Consider the following 17700-nt stretch of genomic DNA (forward strand, 5'->3'; position numbering starts at 1 on the left):
CACCCTCTCACCCCCAGCCTGCACGGCACCTCAGCAGCAAATCTGAATTACAACAGTCCAGCTCCCACATCTTCATTAGCTTCTGGCTTCCTCACAGTTTTACATGGACACTTGGTTTTTATTACCTGTTCATTATTATTCTTTGGGGGACAACTATTGTTATTTTTCACTGTTAGCAAGGTCTGGCTTAATCCCAGGGTTTGGAAGTTGAAGATGACATTAAAATAAACAAACCAAAACCAATCACCACCCTACTGTATGGAGAGTTTCACAGGCTTTCACCTCAAACCAGGACTGCTGCTTGACGTGAGGGTGGGCAGGAGTGCCCTGCCTCAAGCCTGTAATGCAAGAGAGCAACAGAGAGATTTCGGGCACCCTGCCCCAGACGCTCAAAGCTGGACAGCTAGAGAGGTTTTCATCTTCCCAACTCAAGCCAATTTAAGTCCTGAGTGTTAGTGGAAATCAAGCACAGGTAGGCATTTTATCTGCAAAAACAGAGGAAGGGAAACGACTACCTTTATTTTTCATTTAATACAAATTAAATTTTAAGCTGCTTTCCAGCTGGGTGGCCCCAGCAGGTCCTGGTGCCTGGGGCTGCTTCTCCCCAGGGCCAGGACTTGGCACGTCCCCTGGCTGAACTTCTCCAGGTCTTGACAGGACAAGGGGCAATGGTTTTAAACTAAAGGAGGGGAGATTTAGACTAAACACAAGGTAAAAATTTTTCACGATGAGGGTGGTGAGACACTGGCAGGGGTTGCCCATAGAGGTGGTGGATGCCCCATCCCTGGAAACATTCAAGGCGAGGCTGGATGGGGCTCTGAGCAACCTGATCTGGTTGTAGATGTCCCTGCCCATGGCAGGGGGATGGACTGGGTGGGCTGGAAAGGTCCCTGCCATCCCAAAGCGTTCTGTGATTCTTTCTCAGCCCATCTCTCCAGCCTGTCCAGGTCCCTCTGGACGGCAGCATGACCCTCTGGAGCATCGGCCACTCCTCCTGGTTTGGTGCCATCTGCCAACTCACTGAGGGTGCACCCTGCCCCATCATCCACGTCATTAATTAATGAAGACATTAAACAAAATCAGACCCAGTATTGACCCGTGGGTTACACTGGTACTTACTGGCCTCCAACTAGACCTCGTGCAAGTGGTCACCACCCTCTGGGCACAGCTGCTCAGCCAGTTTTCAGTCCACACGTCTTCAGCTTATAAACTGATCAATCCACATAAACTCTAATAACATTTTTTTATTATTATTCACACATGAGCCATATGTTGAGCTATATTAGTGTCAAACAGTGCTGTGTCTGTAGTAACAGCAGGTCCGGCAAGATAAATCCAGGAGAGGACTCAGTCCATTCACTGCCTTGAGAAACAGCTGAATATACCAATATCATCTCTTAGAAAAACTTACAGTGGAGATGTCTTTCATACTCAGAAACCACAGGGATCTTGACATGGCAGACTCAGCTGGACACCAGAATCCACAGATACTGGTTGGTTGTTGGACTAAGGGATTACCTCAGATAAACGTGTTAAGCCCAAGTTCAGGAGCAGCTATTTTCCCCTCCTTAGTAAAAGAGTCTATAGGTAGGCCTTTAATTTTCCTTAACCAGGCCTTCTTGCGTGCTCTTTGCTGATCTTCTCCGAGTTTTGCCTGGTGAGCCTGGTGCTGAGCGGCAGTAGCTGCCTCCTGCACCTCCCGCTGTTTTCCTGTCAGAAGCCTGAGCCCACCGTCACTCCGGGAAGGGTCTGCAGCATACGGACAAAAAGGCTTTTTTCTCCTGGAAACCGCTTCATTTTTCATTTGTGCAATCACCACCTGTGTCGATTTGATCAGTTCAGAAGAAGCTGTAAAGGGATCGATAAGCTCAACCCCATCTTCGGGGAGAGGAATAGCTTTACCGTGACCGCTGTGAGCTTCCTTTTCTCGCAGCAATCCACAGCAAGTCTTGGGACGTACAACGGAGGGAGCAGGGATGGAGGATTTGACAGTGGGTCCATGCAAAGAGTTTTTCAGCTTGAGCTGCAGCATTTTGGTTTCAAAGGGTATAGAAATTTTTTTCATAGTCAGAGAATCACTGTGCGTTCTTGCACGTTGGAGCTGGACTGTCTGATCCTTTTTGTGTTGCAGAGGGGTTTTGTACAGCTGTACCTTTTCAGGGCGGTGTTGCTGATGTTCCCGTGGAGATTCCCATGCTTCCCTGACTTTTGCAGTGTGCTTAATACTGGGGCTGACTCGGGCTGACTTGCAGGCGTTCTGCAGCATGCTGATCGTTAAGAGGAACTTGTCAGGGGACATCAGCCAACTCGGGCCTCTTCTCTTTTCATGCTGCAAGGCGGCTTCTGCCCCGTCAGGATGCACAGGTACACGGAGAGAAGGGCCATGTTCAGATACGCCATCTGTTTCCAAAAATAAAACAACACATTGGGAGTTGAGGGTAGTTTTTGTGGTCGTTGTTGGCAGGGTAGTACTCCAAGTAACACCAGGGGTGGGTGCTGGATTGACAGGCATATGGACAGTCCAAGTTTATCTACAGAACAGGCGGTGTAGGAAGCTACCAGCCGATGGTGCCCATTTCAGTTTGCTCATCCTTGGCCTCGCTAGCGATGCTGCCAACATCAGAGGTAACTCTGTCTTGGTTGGCTGAGAAGTGTTCCTTGCCATAGCCTGTCTGGGTCAAACTAAAGTCAGATTCCATAACATACGTTGTATTTGTGTGTGGATGGATCGGTATCCACCTTGATGAAACCACAGTTTCTGAAAGGAATGAGGTTCCCACCACCTCTTCCCATGCACCCCTTTCTTGTCCTACAGTTTGTGCATTGGGAAAAGGCTTCAAGACAAGTCAGTTCCTGGTAGAAGTCTTGGAAGTAGCCAACACCTGAGAACCACTTTGAACCATTACTGCTGCATTTGAATTGGAAATCACAAGACGTGCTTGGTCGCCTAGCTTGCTGCCTCAAGGGCTGTGGGGAGTGACCTGTGCTCTACGACAGACATATCAAGGTGGATTCTGTGATTCTGCCCTTGGCTAAGAACTGGATGGAGATTATGACACAGGCTGCGTAAGACGCTGGGTCCCGTGGCCTTGCCATGGTGACTCATTTGTCACTCCACTTTGCAATGTCATGCTGTTTGTGTACCATTGCTTTGCAATACAATTCCGTTTTTCCAGATTGGTTAACTGAATCTTCTGCCCTCTAGAAATGTATTTCAGAGAGCATTTAAGTTACAGTGCAGCAAGGCAGAATACAGCAAAACAAACTAATGAAAGTTACTGCTTGTTCCTTGTTCACAGAATTTAGAACCATTTAATCTGCACATACGTATGACCCTGCATCTTTGTTACAAACACCAGGAATCTGGGGTTAGAGACTTTCGGTGGTACAGCTCTTAGGATTTCAGAGTATGACTTAAACTTTAAGATCCCAACAGATTCTGAATATAAAACCTGAGAAAAATTAAACTTGAGACAAATGCCATATGGCCACAGACTGCATTTGTGATCTCGGTACTATCTCATTTTCAAGTTTCAGGTTGCCATGTCGTTGCTGGCTGAGACAATTTACAAATAGGTTTTTTTTAAACAATTTTCCAAGTTACTGCTATTGATTAAATACCGACTACTTGAATAAATTTTGTGCACAATTCTCCTACACCTGTTTAAGAAACCAAAAAATGGAATAAGGGTACAGTGAAAAAAAAACCCCTAGATACCAGAGAACTCACTTTATAGCTGGAGCTGATCGCTTGTCCTGTTTATTTGATTGACCTAAAGCAGCTTCTGCAGCCATCGCAGGCTCTGCAAGTGATCTGTTTTGCCACTGCGAACCTTTCATCCAGAACAGGCCTATCTTCTAGAGATCCTTACTTTGTGTTTCATCCATTCAGTTATCTTAGGTGTGCTTGTTTGAAGAATTACTGTCCTACCCAGCTGCCAAGGCTCCTTACCAGTATCTGCTAGGATTCTTGCAGAACGTGCTCTTGCCAACTTTCCCAAGGCAAAGGCTTGGGGTTGTTTGGTGCCAGGAATCAAAAGCTTTTTCTGCTGCTCTGCCTGAATACGAAAAGCCTTTTCAGTCTTGAGAAAAGGCTGCTGTTGCTGGCAAGCTGCTGGTTTCATCAGTTCAGAGGAGAGAGCTAGAAAACAGAAGAAAAAAAAATCATCTCTAAACTTTGCTGGTGTTAAACTTTTTTTTTTTTATTAAAATCTTCATAACTGATGGGATTTCAAGTCTTTAGAACCTGTGATAAGAGGCAAAACAGTAACCAAAGGTCTAGGTATTAGCAATAATCCAAAGATATTTGATTAGCAGAATGCTTCACAGAATTCAAAGATGACAGCAAATGTTCATTTTTTAAAATATTGTGTATACACAACCCATACTTTTTTGCCACTAAAATTAAAATATATTGCACTCCTTATTCGTTTCCCCGTTTCTCCAAACTGTACGTCTGTTACCAAGTAGAACTGTATCAAGGAGGTTAGCATCTGATGGCCTTAAAAGCATGAAAACCGTCCGAGGCCGTGAGTTTATCTGCAATATACAGTTTGATTGTAGAGCTGGAAGATTTGCGATACACACTGTATTAAATAACTGCTGATTGAAAAAAAAAAAAAAAAACATCGCAATGTTACAATTTAAAAGGTGCCTGCTTATGTGCAATTGCATTTCCTGGTGATGGCAGATCCTGAATGCAGGCGTCCTATGATTTTCTAGAGTATTTTCTAATAAATAATTCAAGCACTGAATCAGCGGCATGTTTCCGTGCATGCCAGCTGTAAGAATATGAATACTACTACTGATTTCTCTATTACTCGGTTCGAAAGAGACAGTGCCTGCCTTGACAAACGCTTTGAATTTATACCAAACCTTTCTAAAAAGGTACAAAGGTTTTACAAAAGCCTGGAAGTGACAGAACCATTGAAATGCAACAGCACATCTACCAGACTGCACTTTAAAAAAAGCAGAGAGGCTGTAGATTGATTCAGATGAAGGCAGCGGGTACTTGAAACTCTTTCTAACTCATTTTAGAAAACGATGCCGCCGTATCGTAAGTAGTACTTCGAGATGCTTCACAGCCTTTCGGTGACTGGCAGTGGGCCCAGCCAGACAGCGTGAGCTGCTCAGCATCTTCTGTCTCCGGAGCAAGTCGATGCATCCAGCTGAGGTCCGGGTGTCGCGCTTGCCGAAGGTGAAGCCATGTTCTGCTTGAAGTCCTGTTGCGATGATTTTTCTTCCCCACCCTCTCTCGGTCAGTGGCTAAGGTATAGTCCCACCTGACATCCTCAAACTGGAACATCAGCAGACTAGTTGGTGAATTGATCACCATCCTGGGGAAGGAAAAGCCGTTAAAAGCACAGATATCATTAACGCAGCTCTTACCGCCTAAGGGGCCCATTTGCTTCTGTGCCATACAAAACCCCAGGGCCTTAAACAGATGCGAGATAACCATCGCTTGTTTAAGGAAGCAGTGGCAATTAGTCCCATCAATCAGACGCTGTACATTTTAACTCATACTCTGGATGAGCCCTATGGGCCTCTTTTCATTCAGCTCTATGAAAAAATGCATTTTAAAATAATTAGGATGAAAATTGCCAACAGTGGACTGAGCTAGATCAGTGCAATGCCGAAAGAAACTGGAGATACCATATTATTAGGAACACTTAAACTTCAGTTGGAGGGGTGCACTGGGTCTGGTTGGGATGGAGGTAGTTTTCTTCATAGGAGCCCATGTATTGCTGTGTTTTAGAGTTGCGACCAAAACAGCACTGATAACACACCAGTGTTTTAGTTCCCAGCTTCTGTTTAAGCAACAGCTATCTTTTGTTTAGAGGTGCAGAAGTGAAGGAACCTGGAAGGATTTTCCATGATTGGCTTTTATAAAGAGGCAGTAGGTCAGGGAACAGGTAAAGGCTTTGTCAGGCCTTGGCTTGATTCTCCAACCTCAAGAAATTTGGGTTCTGAACGCAGCTTTACAGTTGGGTCTATATCTTAAGTTGTATAGAAACAGGAAATTTTAGATTGCTGAATGAACTCAGCAAATCTGTTTTCAGCCACTGTTAACAAAAACAAGTTACTGAAGCAGGCAACAAGCCGTAGAGCCCTTTAAAACTTATTTGTGAGAAGGACAGTAAAAGGAAAAATACACAATTATTTGAATGACAATGTAAGCTGCCTGATTTGGGTCAGAGGCTGATTGCAGCTGTTGTCACCAACCTGTTTTCTGCAACATAGAAAGAAGATATGGGGTCCCCTCTGCTGTTGGCCATCAACACTTTCAAGCAGCTTCCAGTCAGGTAGTTAAATATACGAATCTTTCCATCAGCACAGCCACTGATGACTCGGAGATAGAGGAACTCCAGGGACAGGACTTCCCTGAAAACACGACATGCTGATGTTGGCACATTCATCCTGCTTTCACAGGGAGGCGTGATCAGCTACCTCTTTTGTCTCGGAGGAGATGCAAAGGTCTGCCTCCATCGACAGGCTAACAGAGAAGCTCACTGAGATATTTAAAAGGCCTAGTAGTGAAGTTCTTCATAATCGCTCCACGTCCAAACCAACCAATGCAGCGCATCCTCAGAGCAACCAGTGTGGTTATGGCTATCTGGTGCATTTTAAATTTCATTTTTATGTCTAGGAAAGTAAATGGAAACAATATGATGCTGCATTTTCACAGTTCTAATAAGCAATTAAAGTATTAGAAACTAACATAGTATACAGTTAGTAGGGCTCAGCACGTAACTCAGCCACCTCTGACATAAACACTATCTTTTTTTGACCAGGTAGCGTGATACCCTCTTGCACATGGGCTGGGATCCTTGAAATATTGGACTATGCACTGTCAGTCTTAAGTCACCCCTGTTTGTGAACAAGTGGTTGCATATTTGCATTTCAGGTTGTTATAGGTCTTAACTGACAAACACTGGCTGTGACCACATAGTGCCTGACACTGGTTTAAAGACAAAGATTGTTGAAAGTGGGGATATTTCAAATATTAAGACTGATAATTAAGGCATTTTGTGTTCCTGTAAGGGAGACATTTTCTTTACAGACTTAGCAGACTGTTGAATACAACTTGAAACACATCCGATTCTTACTTAGGATGGCGGAAAGCTATTAGGCATCTCTTGAGGTTTCCCAACATGCTCCATCCCAGGGCGTATCCATCGGTGCTTCCTGTGACTAGGTGCCACTGATCAAAGGACAGGCACTTAACTGGGCCTTGGTGCCCCTCTAATGTCTGCAAAGTAAAAGAAATAGGTACAACGCTGTCAGCAATCTGGATGTAAATATGCCAAGATATCTTACAGCATTCACAATACCAGCCTCATATACTGTATTGTAGTTTTGTCGGGTGTTATTATAATACACCAATACACCCTATGGATAACTGTGTTAGTTTTATAGTCACTTAAAAGAAATATTCTGGGCTCGTTGCTGATGGTGAGCTACTGGCATGGAATTAACATCCATTTTACATCTTTATTACATGTGCTAAATAGATGTTACTGCACCGAGGCCTTTGTCATCTGTTGAATGTCCGCCCAGGAGAGAAGAGAGCAGGCTGCCCTGACCATGGTGGAAGGGGCCATTGCAAACTTGGCTGAGCTGGAGCTGGGATATCTTGCATCTGAGATGCATCTCAATTTGCAACTCTCTTCCCCACAGGTAGAAAGAGCTTCACTCCTCTCAGCCATGGACTAATTCTGGGCACCTGCTAAGGTAATTAGCAGGCTCTGGCCTCAATCTTTAAATTGCAGAGCAGCTCTCCAGCTGCTTCAGCTTTATAAACTGTTACTAATTCAGAGAGCAAGTTTCATATTTTGGGCTAATAGATGATGCCTCCAGCCCTGAGAGCTGTTAGTCAAGCCCGCCCTCCCTCTTCCCAGGTTCTGAATGCTTCTACAGGAGCAGAGATGAATGTATGTACAGAGAGCAAGGAGTGATGGGGGTTAAGCAAGGCAAATCAAACCCTGGGTTAAAATTGACAGTTGTTTGCAAATTGGTTTTCATTATTTGCTTACAAATAATTTTGCAGTTTATCAGTTTAGAGTGCTTTTGGTTTTGATTAGGGGGATTCTTTTTTTTTTAGAAAGTCTTTGGCAAAAGCAAAAAGCTGTGATAAACTAGCACAGAAGATTTTTTTGACCATTTAGCACAAAATTATCCACCTAAGAAGAAACTTACTTTGATCAGAGCACCCGTATCAGCACGCCAGACTTTCACCAGCCCTCGGTCGCACCCGCTGACAACACGGGTGCCATCCATTTTAACTACCCAAACAGCACTGTTGTGCTTCAGAGTCTTGAGACATTTCCCACTCTCCAGGTTCCACACTGTTAGGGGCAAAGGGGAGAAATATTAAAATACACATGCCCCAATGATAAAGTTTTGCCGAGTACAACATGAATTAAAAGATACTATGGGAATTACGGTTGCATCTTGTACCTGCACCTCTGCGTGTAGCCAAGTGGTGACTTAGAAAGTATAATTGCATGGCAAAAAATTTAAATGCAAAGTCCAGAAAATAGTATGTCCTTTTCGTCCTTATTCTATAAGCTAATAATAAGGAAGCCTCTGGCAAAGCTGAAAGTTGGTACCACTTTCCCAAGAGTTGATCCGGCCCTATAGCCACAAAGCCATGAAAACTGAATAAAAGCAGAAATAATGAGAATTTATTCAATGACAGGGACCTGGCGTGTGCATGTGTCCACAGCTTAGGCTGTTCTGGAAGGAAAAATATGAGACTAAAATTCACCCTCCGATGTATAGACTTACATTCAAACTCACACCCTGCAAGCGTCACACTCATCACAGCTCTCCAGCTCTTTGCCCATTGCTCGCTACAGTTTGCCTGTGTCTGGGAAGCTGCTCTCACCTTTCACCATCCCATCCCTGGCTCCTGACACAAACTGCTCTTCGTGTAAATCCAAGCAGGTGACTGTCCCACAGTGACCATTAAAGATTTTCACACAAGCACCACTGTATATATTCCAGCATCTACAAAGGACCGACAGAAAAGAGAATACAGTGATTAACTTAATTAATGGCTTATTCATCTTATTCATTATTTCCTACTTAACAGGCCCAGCTCTTCTCCCATACACACTAGGATAAAATCAGGAGTCATTCCACTAAGGTGTTGGAGAATTTAGAACAATCAGGTCAGGCTTAGTATTAAATTTTTACCCATACACTTTGTTCTTCTGCCTCCAAACTACCTGGAAACGCGTGGCTGGATTTCACCTTTGGCATGGTTGCCTTCAATTAACCTTAAAATGTAGAGCTTTACAGATAAGGTTGTTTCTTTACTGGCCGGTGCCAGGATGATTTCTGTTGACTTTATCTAGAGAACTCAAGCCTGCACTTAAACAAACAGCGCTTTTGGAGTGGGAAGAGCAGGGAGGACAGAGCCTGGGTCGGTATAAACTCCCGTTTTGTTAAATGCTGCTTTTGATGAAGTTGTGCAATTGCCATACCAGAGCCAGACAACCCGCTGTTTAGCTTTTCACCCCTCGTCATGATACTTTTGAGATTTAGTGATAAATAAGATGTAAGAGCTGATCATCTCCACCCCATGCTTCAGGGTGCAGTACCTGGAAAGGAGCAGCTGTACAGCAGGTACCAGGGTACTGAGGCCTTCTAAAATGTCACGGAGAAACCCAGTGTCCTGGTTCAGCTGGGACAGAGTTGATTTTTTTCTTCCTAGTAGCTGGTATAGTGCTGTGTTTTAGATTTAGTATGAGAATAATGTTGATAACACGCTGATGTTTTAGTTGTTGCTAAGTAGTGCTGACACCAGTCAAGGACTTTTTAGCTTCCCATGCTCTCCCAGCTTCTTGTGCACCTGGCAGGGGACACAGCCAGGACAGCTGACCCCGACTGGCCCAAGGGCTATTCCATACCATATGATGTCATGCTCAGCATATAAACTGGGGGAGTTGGCCAGGGAGCAGCAATCGCTGCTCGGGGACGGGCTGGGCATCGGTTGGCGGGTGGTGAGCAATTATATCGTGTATCACTTGCTTTGTATATTATTGTTGTATTTTATTATTATTATTACTACTACTACTACTCTATTTCATTTTACTTCAATTATTAAACTGTTCTTATCTCGACCCACGAGTTTTCTGACTTTCACCCTTCCAATTCTCTCCCCCATCCCACTGGGGTCAGGGGAGTGAGCGAGTGGCTGGGTGGTGCTTAGTTGCCGGCTGGGGTTAAACCACGACACCCAGCCCCCCTGAACTTGATGCTGACCTTAAAAAGGCCAGAATCTCACTGCAAGTGCCTATGGGAAACATATCTGGTGTTTTAAGAGGCTTGAGGAGAACCTGTGCATCACTTATCTTCCTATTCTAGCATTCAGTACCAGGTGAAACGGGGAAACAGCAGCTGTCCTATGTGAGCAGGGAACGTGTTTCCTTATCCACTGTCCCTCATTAGTGAAAATGGTAGGAAGGCGGATTCCTAAAGCTTGGGCTGGAAGAATTAAAGTTTCATTTTTCCTAGATTTGCCAAGGGCCTGGTATCCCAGGGCACGGTCCCCGTGCTGCTCACCTGATGCTGAGATCAAAGCTTGCACTGAGAACGAACCCTTTCTTCTCATTGAGGAACAGTGCTTTGATGCTCCCAGCGTGGCCAGAGAGCAGAGGAGGCACTTCTTTCATTCCCGACATACCAAGAAGCCTCACTTTTCGGTCTGCAGAGCCAATGGCTACCAAGTTTCCACCACTGTAATGGATTACTCTGCTTTGGTCTGATCTGGATAAGAAACAGTGATCGAGATGAGCTTTAGCCAGCTAACAAGGTACAACAGGTCTAAGACTGTGACGGGCATTTCTCAGATGCTTAAGAGTCCTCACCGAGCACCCTGATGGGCAACACACTTCAGCGGGTGAACCCTTTGCAGGGCACCACAACCCAGGTCCCTAGCTCTGCACAGCCATGTTTGCATCCGGAGGGTAAGCTTAAAGAGGGGAGAGGGCTCCTCCCGGCACCGTGTCCCTTCTGATACATCATGGATCGCTAACCCTGACGTCTTCAAAAATAACTTACCTTGCTGTCTTTATAAAGAACTGGATTTGACACTGAGGATTTCTTAACACTGATGCTGAGAGACCCTTCTCCAGCCATACATTCCCACAGAAGGATTGCAAGGAACGGGAGGGGTTTTTGGAAGCCACTGTTTGGCCCTACAGCCGGGCAGCCTACTCACCGGTCTGTGAAGACACGAATATTGTAGGAGCCACAGAAGACATTTCTCTCTTCCAGCTGAATCGTATCAGTTTGCAGATCATGATAGGCTGCCTGCAGATTGTCTTCCTTCTCCTGATGGAAAGAGAAATAGGGAAATATAAGTCATGGAGGGGGGGAATGCAGCATTATTCCACAGTATTAAATGTAGCGGCTTGGTCCCCACTATAGTGATGAGACCATTAGAGCCAGCAAGTGCTGGTAAGGACCACGCAGAGTGCAGGACCTTCCCGGTTAGTGCAGAAACGGGGGCTGTTCCCATGCCATGTTCCGTGGTGAAAACGGAAGACCTGACAGCTGCAACCATTTATTCTTTGGGAAAAATGCTGTGTCCTTGTGATGCTGCCTGGCCTTGCCAGCACCTCTGGCCTCAAGGCTATTCATGCGACGGGGGGACACGTTAGGCCAAGGCAGGAGCTCAGGGAAGCAGGCTCCCTCCGGTGCAAGAAGGGGCTGAGCAAGCATCAGTCCTTACGAATTGCTCACGATGGTGCAAGTCAGAAGCAGGAGTGGGAGAAGAGCAAAGCAACCCTGAATTCAGTCCTGTCTTCCAGGACCACCATGCTCTCCTTCCTCCCCAAATGCAGAAATGCAGGGTCCGTGGAAGGCAAACAACTTCCAACATACCTTTGTTTTACATCCCCACTCACGGCCTTTCACTTCGATGACATCTCCCTCTTCATTTAACTGCGGAATCATCACATCGACTGTTTTAGCGTAGTTTGAAACTGCTCCTCTAGGGCACAACCCCTGAATAAACCAGTAGAGGCAACACAGTCACTGCAGAGCCTGCGTGCACAAAGGATGCTGCCCATGTGAGGCTTCAGCATCTCCACGGGGTGCTGAAGTTACATGCAAAGCTGAGCTGCACACACTGGCTCGCTGTTATTGTTTAAGAGACCTGGCTTGCATTTCCCACTTCATTGGTATAAGATTTAACTTCTTGTGAAAAAAATAATTGCTTTCATTTTTTTTTTCCGAAACTCTAGCCTCAAGCTTTTAATAAGCTGCAAAACTTTCCCATTTCAACAGAAAAAAATTCCAAAGCGCAGCTTGTCTTTGGTGAGCGCTTGGTTGATTCAGAATCCAAACCCACTTAGATGAGAGGCTCTGAAAACATCTTACCAATATCCAAGATTCATTTTTAATGTGTGAAAACTTCCAGTAAGCCTTCTTTGAATGCTAGCACAGAGCTGAGGTTTCCATGCTCTCTTCACAAATCAAAGCACGAAGAGACCCCTAACTTTGTCTCTTTGGAGATTTACTGTTAGCCTCAGCTTGCTCTCTGGCAGGTCCATACTAACCAAGACAAGCCTTTCCTAGAAGTTCTGCTTTACTGCGTCCCACCCACCGGCTCCGACTTCTCACAAAGAAACCTGGCATTCCCGTCTTCCTCTGTGAGAGCTCAGTGTTCCAGCTGCCCCAGGGAGCCACTGTAGCTCTGCCCAGTTTCCACTGGCTCCTGGAAGTCCAGTATTTGCATTTGTGACCAGACACTGTTTTCTTGATTACAAGAATGTTTTGATCCATTTTTAGAGTTGCAGGCTCTCTAAAGGTCAGTAAAGGCTGTTCTTGTGACAGTATAAACATCTAACGTGGCTTAGCTCTGCAGATGGAGGAAGAAAGAACAGGGTGAAGTTGGGAGGTGGCCTCCAGTGAAGGCTCCTCCATCTGATGGCTTGGGAAGCAACAGAAAAACACTCTTTCAGTGCAGAAGCCCAGACATCATACCTGCAAATACAGGATGTTCTCCTGTACTACCCTTTGACACACACGTTCCCTCTTGACTTCTGTGGCCAGAAAAGCCCAGCATCTACTCACAGCAGCACACGTGTGGAGGGATTTTTGATCCAAAAGCCCTGAGGAATTAAAGGGACAGATTGGCAACCCCCTAGACACACTAGAGACCATTCATTTCCCTTATGGGAAGCCACCCTTGGAAAATCAGAGCAGCTTTACCCAGGATGTACATGGAGAGGTGAGGTGGCAGGCAGCGAATGAAGTCCTTGGATGGGTTGGCATTAGAGGGTGACTGGAGAGATGTAGGAACCACAGTGCCATCTTGATCGGCTAAGGAGATAATAGGTGAGCTGTCCTCAGGATCAGGATCCTCCTGGATGAGGCAGTCGGTGTTTTGGGGCCAGAAGCACATTGCTGGTGGGTGACCACCTAGAAGACAGGGGAATTGATAGTCTTATGCGCTTGAGCTTCGGTGGCTATCAACGGCCCTGTTGATAGTCATGCACTGCAAGAGTTGGTTGATCTTAACGTGACTCTTCTGCTAAACCTTTGGTACTGTACCATTCAAAGGAAAATGCTGAGAACGCTCAGGGTCTTGCAGGACAGTTGACACCAGCGGGGTCTGAGGGCAGAGAATGACAACCTTTCCCACTCACCACTGCCCTGAGAGGGCTCTTCACGGCTGGGAAAACCAGGGGACCCAAGGGGTCACGGGAGACCCTGGCTGAGCTTGGTGGGGACGCAGCGTGACAGTTTTCCTTTTGCAAACACAAAATACTTTTCCTCCGCCACCTCTACCTACAGCAGTCACCAGCATGGCGGGGTGACTGTCCCAGGCCCTAAGGGGAACACCAAAACACCCTCATGCCAAGGGCATAGCACTTCCTTCCTAAAAGGTGAAAAACTTTCTCTTCCTTTAGCCATTACATTTTCTTCAGTAAAAATATGACTTGGGTTATGACATTGCAAAAGGAAAGAAAGGGGGACAAATTTCTCTGTTGTCCCTGAGATAACGGAAGGGTAAACGCAGGTGATGCCCTTCTCACATTAGCAGTTTTTGCTGGTGTCTGCACACACCTCTAGCATCTTTGCCAAACGTCACCCCCCCTCGGTGTAAGGCTTCCCTTCCTTTTAGGTGCAACACCAGCCACCGTGCTAGGTTTTGAAATTCAGGTTGTGCTGGTGGAAGACCTTACACCTGGCAGAACAACATCTCAGCCAGCGGAAGGGAAGACGCTGCCTTTCATCTCTTCACTAAGAGGATACTGTCAGCACCTCGGCAGACTTGGGAAGCCTCTCAGAGCAAAAGCAAGCATCTCTTGAATGGCATCACCTCCTCCTGCGTGGCACTTTGAACTTTCCAGCTAACTATTGCCATGGCCTGCCATGCTTTTTTCCAAAATGACCCAGAACAGAACTGTTCTAGGCAGGGCCAGTCGTTAGTGTCCTGGTATGAAACACCATAGATTTCCCCCCCCCCCCCCCAGTATTAAATACTCAGGCAGTGGTACCCATCATACTAAGCTGGCCAGTTCTTGCAGATGAGGTTTTACTTTCAAGAGCTGCAGAAGAAGTGCTGGCAGGCCACAGTGGAAATCAAATCCGGGCACTGGGCTGAGGACAGATGTCTTCCTTGAAGCTGCTTTGGGATTCAGCAGGTGATCCATCTACCTCTTCCTCTGGAAGAATTAGGCAGAGTCAAACCTTACAGTAGGCATCGTAGAGCTGAATTAGGGGACTGCAGATGTTAGAATAGTATATTAAGTATCTAATACATAAATTATGCTACATTATTTATTCTATCCCTTCTAGCTATGCAGAATTAGTCCCTTCAGCGCTTTCTTTATTATGGTTTTCATTACTTAAAACATTCAATTCACAACCACCCCTCCCGAGATGTGTGGCCCAGAAGAATTCACGAGGAACATTTTTTCATTGCGTGGTTGCCATCTATACTCCATTACAAGCCATATTCCTCCTCCCGTTAATGACCACCTCGTTTACAGGGTTACTGCACGCCGGTGCACCCACACAGGCGGCCCTGAGGCAGCGCTGGCCCCGGGAGGCTGGCGCTGGGTCAGGATAAAGCTGTCGGCTCCGAGTCCCGCCTGGCCCCGTGCCTGCTGCCAGGAACGGCCCGTTCCCTCCATGACCTCTGCTCGCCCCGGCTTTGCCCCCTCATTTCCTACAGCTGGAAGGATCAGAGACCTGAGCAATACCAATTTGCAGTATTAACCAGAAGGTTAATAGCGCAGGGCAAGTAAAGCTACAATTAACAGTGATGTTGGCTGGGCCATTTCTTTCAGCAGTTACCCTTTGTACCGCCTGCACGGGGAATTTTGCCCCACGCAATAAAATTTGGGCTAGAGAGGGGAGCAGCCAGAGCAGCGGCATCGGGAGCTGCCGGAGCGCTGCAGGTGACGGAAAGGAACCTGGGGAACATTACCTCCACCTTAGCATCACCCCTGGCCCGCGGCTCTTGTACCCGAGGGGTGGCTCTGACACAGCCCGGGCGTCAACCCCGGCCCAGAGCCTGGCCTGAGCGCGCCGAGAGGCAGATCTTGATCTCCGGGACGGAGGGTGACTGATAATCCCAGCCCTGCCACGCTGCAAACAAAACCTCATTCCCCGAGAAGCGATACACAGGCGAGGGCTGCGTGCCGTTCCTCTCCGCCGCTGGCCCTGCCGCGAAGGGCTCTGCCAAAAGCCCCGCGCCCCGCTGACGGGCGACAGCCTCCAGCCTGCCGCACCGACAGCGCGCCTTAAACTCCATTTTTGGAGCTGAGGGCAATCCGGCACAGCCCCAGCAAGGCGGCATCTGCTGAGAACCTCAAAAGGGAAAAACTAAAAAAAAAAAAAAACAACAACTAAAGGGAAAACCCCCGCGGCCTCAGCAAGCATCAGACCCCGCCGGCCTGGCTGCCCTGGGTGGGAGGTTTTGGGCTCGCTGTTTTCTGCCTGATAGGCGGGGAACGAAGCATCACCAGAAGCTCCGAGCCCTGCCCCGGTGTCCCCCCGCCCGGACAAGACCGTTTGTCCCTGGGTCCCCCGCGCAGCCGGTGGTGCCAGGGCCGGCTACCGGTACCTTCACCGGTCCCGGGGCCGCTGCCGGGGGTCCCGGGGCCGCTGCCCTGCCCTCGGCCGGCGGCTGGGCTGGCTCCGCCCGGCCGCCCATCCCCGCCGCGTCGCGGCTGCTAGGAGACAACCGCTACCGTAAACCTCCGACCGTATTGCTGCTAATAGCCGCCCCTCCCGCCCGCAGGCAAAGAACCCCGGCCCCCTCCCCGGCCCTGCACCCCAGAGCCCCCGGAGCCCAAGCAAACGGGTGTAAGTGTGCCGGGAAGCGGGAGCACCGGTGGCCTTCGGACATCGCACTGTGCGGCTTTCGGACACAGAAGCCCGGAGGCAATGAATTGAAGCTGGACAGTACTGATCCGGGGGGGGGCGGGGGGGTGTCGGGAAGAGATGGTGCAAAGATGCTTCACAATCAGCTTACTTTGATCAAACACACATTTTTTTACTTAGTTTCCCAAATCCCAAGCTTCCCCAGGTTGAAAAAAACCTTCATTTAGTCATTTAATGAGTCAAAAATGCACGTAGAATAAGAGTAAAGGCTGGTTCATCCATCATTTGGGAGAAGGTAGAAGGATTAACTAGGTCATAAAAAAAACCCTTTTGACAAGGCAGAGCATTGCAGGAGAGGCAGGCAGCAATGAACTTGTAGCTCCCCAAGCAATAAACTCGTACCCACCTCCTCCCTTGCGGGGACGGGCACAAATGCATTAGGATGGCAGGGCTACGTACCTGGGTCTTGCTCTGTGCACGGCAGGTTTGGGGCTCTCGCTGTGCCCATTTGGCTCTTTCACTTGTAGGCAGGAATGGAAAAACCAGCGCTGGATGGGAACACGACGCTCTCCGCCCTGCAGAGACCTCAGTGCTGCCGGCGCAGTGGTTTCAAGTTTGGTGCGTGCAAAACGAACGCGCGGTGCGGAGCTGGCAGCCCTACGGGCTGGGGCACCCGAGCCGCCGTCCCACCCACAGCCCCACGCGGGACTGGAACACAGCTCTCGGGCAGAGCGAGCAGAGAAAAGCAGGGCTCCAGCCCCAGCCATTCTTCTCCAGTGCAGGGTTGTTCTCCTGCCACAAAGAGCTACTTACAGCCAGCCCACCCCTTTTCACCGGTTCCAAACCCAGCTACGGGCTGCCGCTCTGTGCTTGCTTGTTAAATTAAGTCAAAGCTTGGAGCTCCCCTCTGCAGAGGCCGCAGCCCCTCCCAGAGATGCATTTCACTCCCTATGCACAGAAATGCTCCTCTTTCTTACCTACCCTCCTAGGTGCCTCAGGGTATCTAGGAAATAACCTTTTCTTGCAAAATAGTCCCTTTGGGATGGCAGCACCCACCCCTGAGGACCTGCTGTCCCAGGGTGAGAGAAGCCCTCAGCATCCCCGATCCCAGATCCAGGAGGGCTCTGGAGGGAGCAGCCACCTCTCCCCAGGGCAGATCCCTGCCCCGCCCCCATGCTTCCAAGGAGGTACAAGCACCCCAACAAGGCAACCCCCACCAAAACCAGTCCTGAGACCCCCATATAACCCCCACTGCCTCCGGTCCCAGCCTTCACAGAGACCCCCAGCCCCGCCACTGCGGCCGCTCCCCCTGCAGCAAGGCTGACCCAGGGAGCACGGGCGGCCTGGGCG

The 17700-nt window shown here is 48.0% G+C and overlaps 2 protein-coding genes across 2 annotated transcripts; both read right to left on the bottom strand.

The window, feature by feature from the left end:
- Positions 1-1334: 1334 nt before the first annotated feature.
- LOC148056477 (F-box/WD repeat-containing protein 10-like) lies at positions 1335-2512 on the bottom strand. Its single transcript, XM_087751259.1, has one exon. The coding sequence runs from the start codon at positions 2510-2512 to the stop codon at positions 1520-1522; it is 993 nt and encodes a 330-aa protein (XP_087607385.1). The 3' UTR covers positions 1335-1519.
- Positions 2513-5023: 2511 nt separating this feature from the next.
- Positions 5024-17090, bottom strand: FBXW10B (F-box and WD repeat domain containing 10B). The gene is made up of 12 exons (XM_087751260.1): positions 16810-17090; positions 14517-14684; positions 13225-13434; positions 12997-13124; positions 11893-12015; positions 11228-11340; positions 10570-10773; positions 8888-9009; positions 8197-8345; positions 7107-7249; positions 6223-6381; positions 5024-5336 (listed from the first exon to the last, which is right to left on the bottom strand). Exons 2-12 carry the CDS (start codon positions 14521-14523, stop codon positions 5024-5026), a joined length of 1671 nt encoding a protein of 556 aa, XP_087607386.1. The 5' UTR covers positions 14524-14684; positions 16810-17090.
- Positions 17091-17700: the final 610 nt, after the last annotated feature.

This window comes from Nipponia nippon, unplaced genomic scaffold, assembly GCF_047370975.1.
Source record: "Nipponia nippon isolate SJK-2023a ecotype South Korea unplaced genomic scaffold, ASM4737097v1 scaffold_14, whole genome shotgun sequence".
In the NCBI taxonomy this organism is placed as follows: domain Eukaryota; kingdom Metazoa; phylum Chordata; class Aves; order Pelecaniformes; family Threskiornithidae; genus Nipponia; species Nipponia nippon.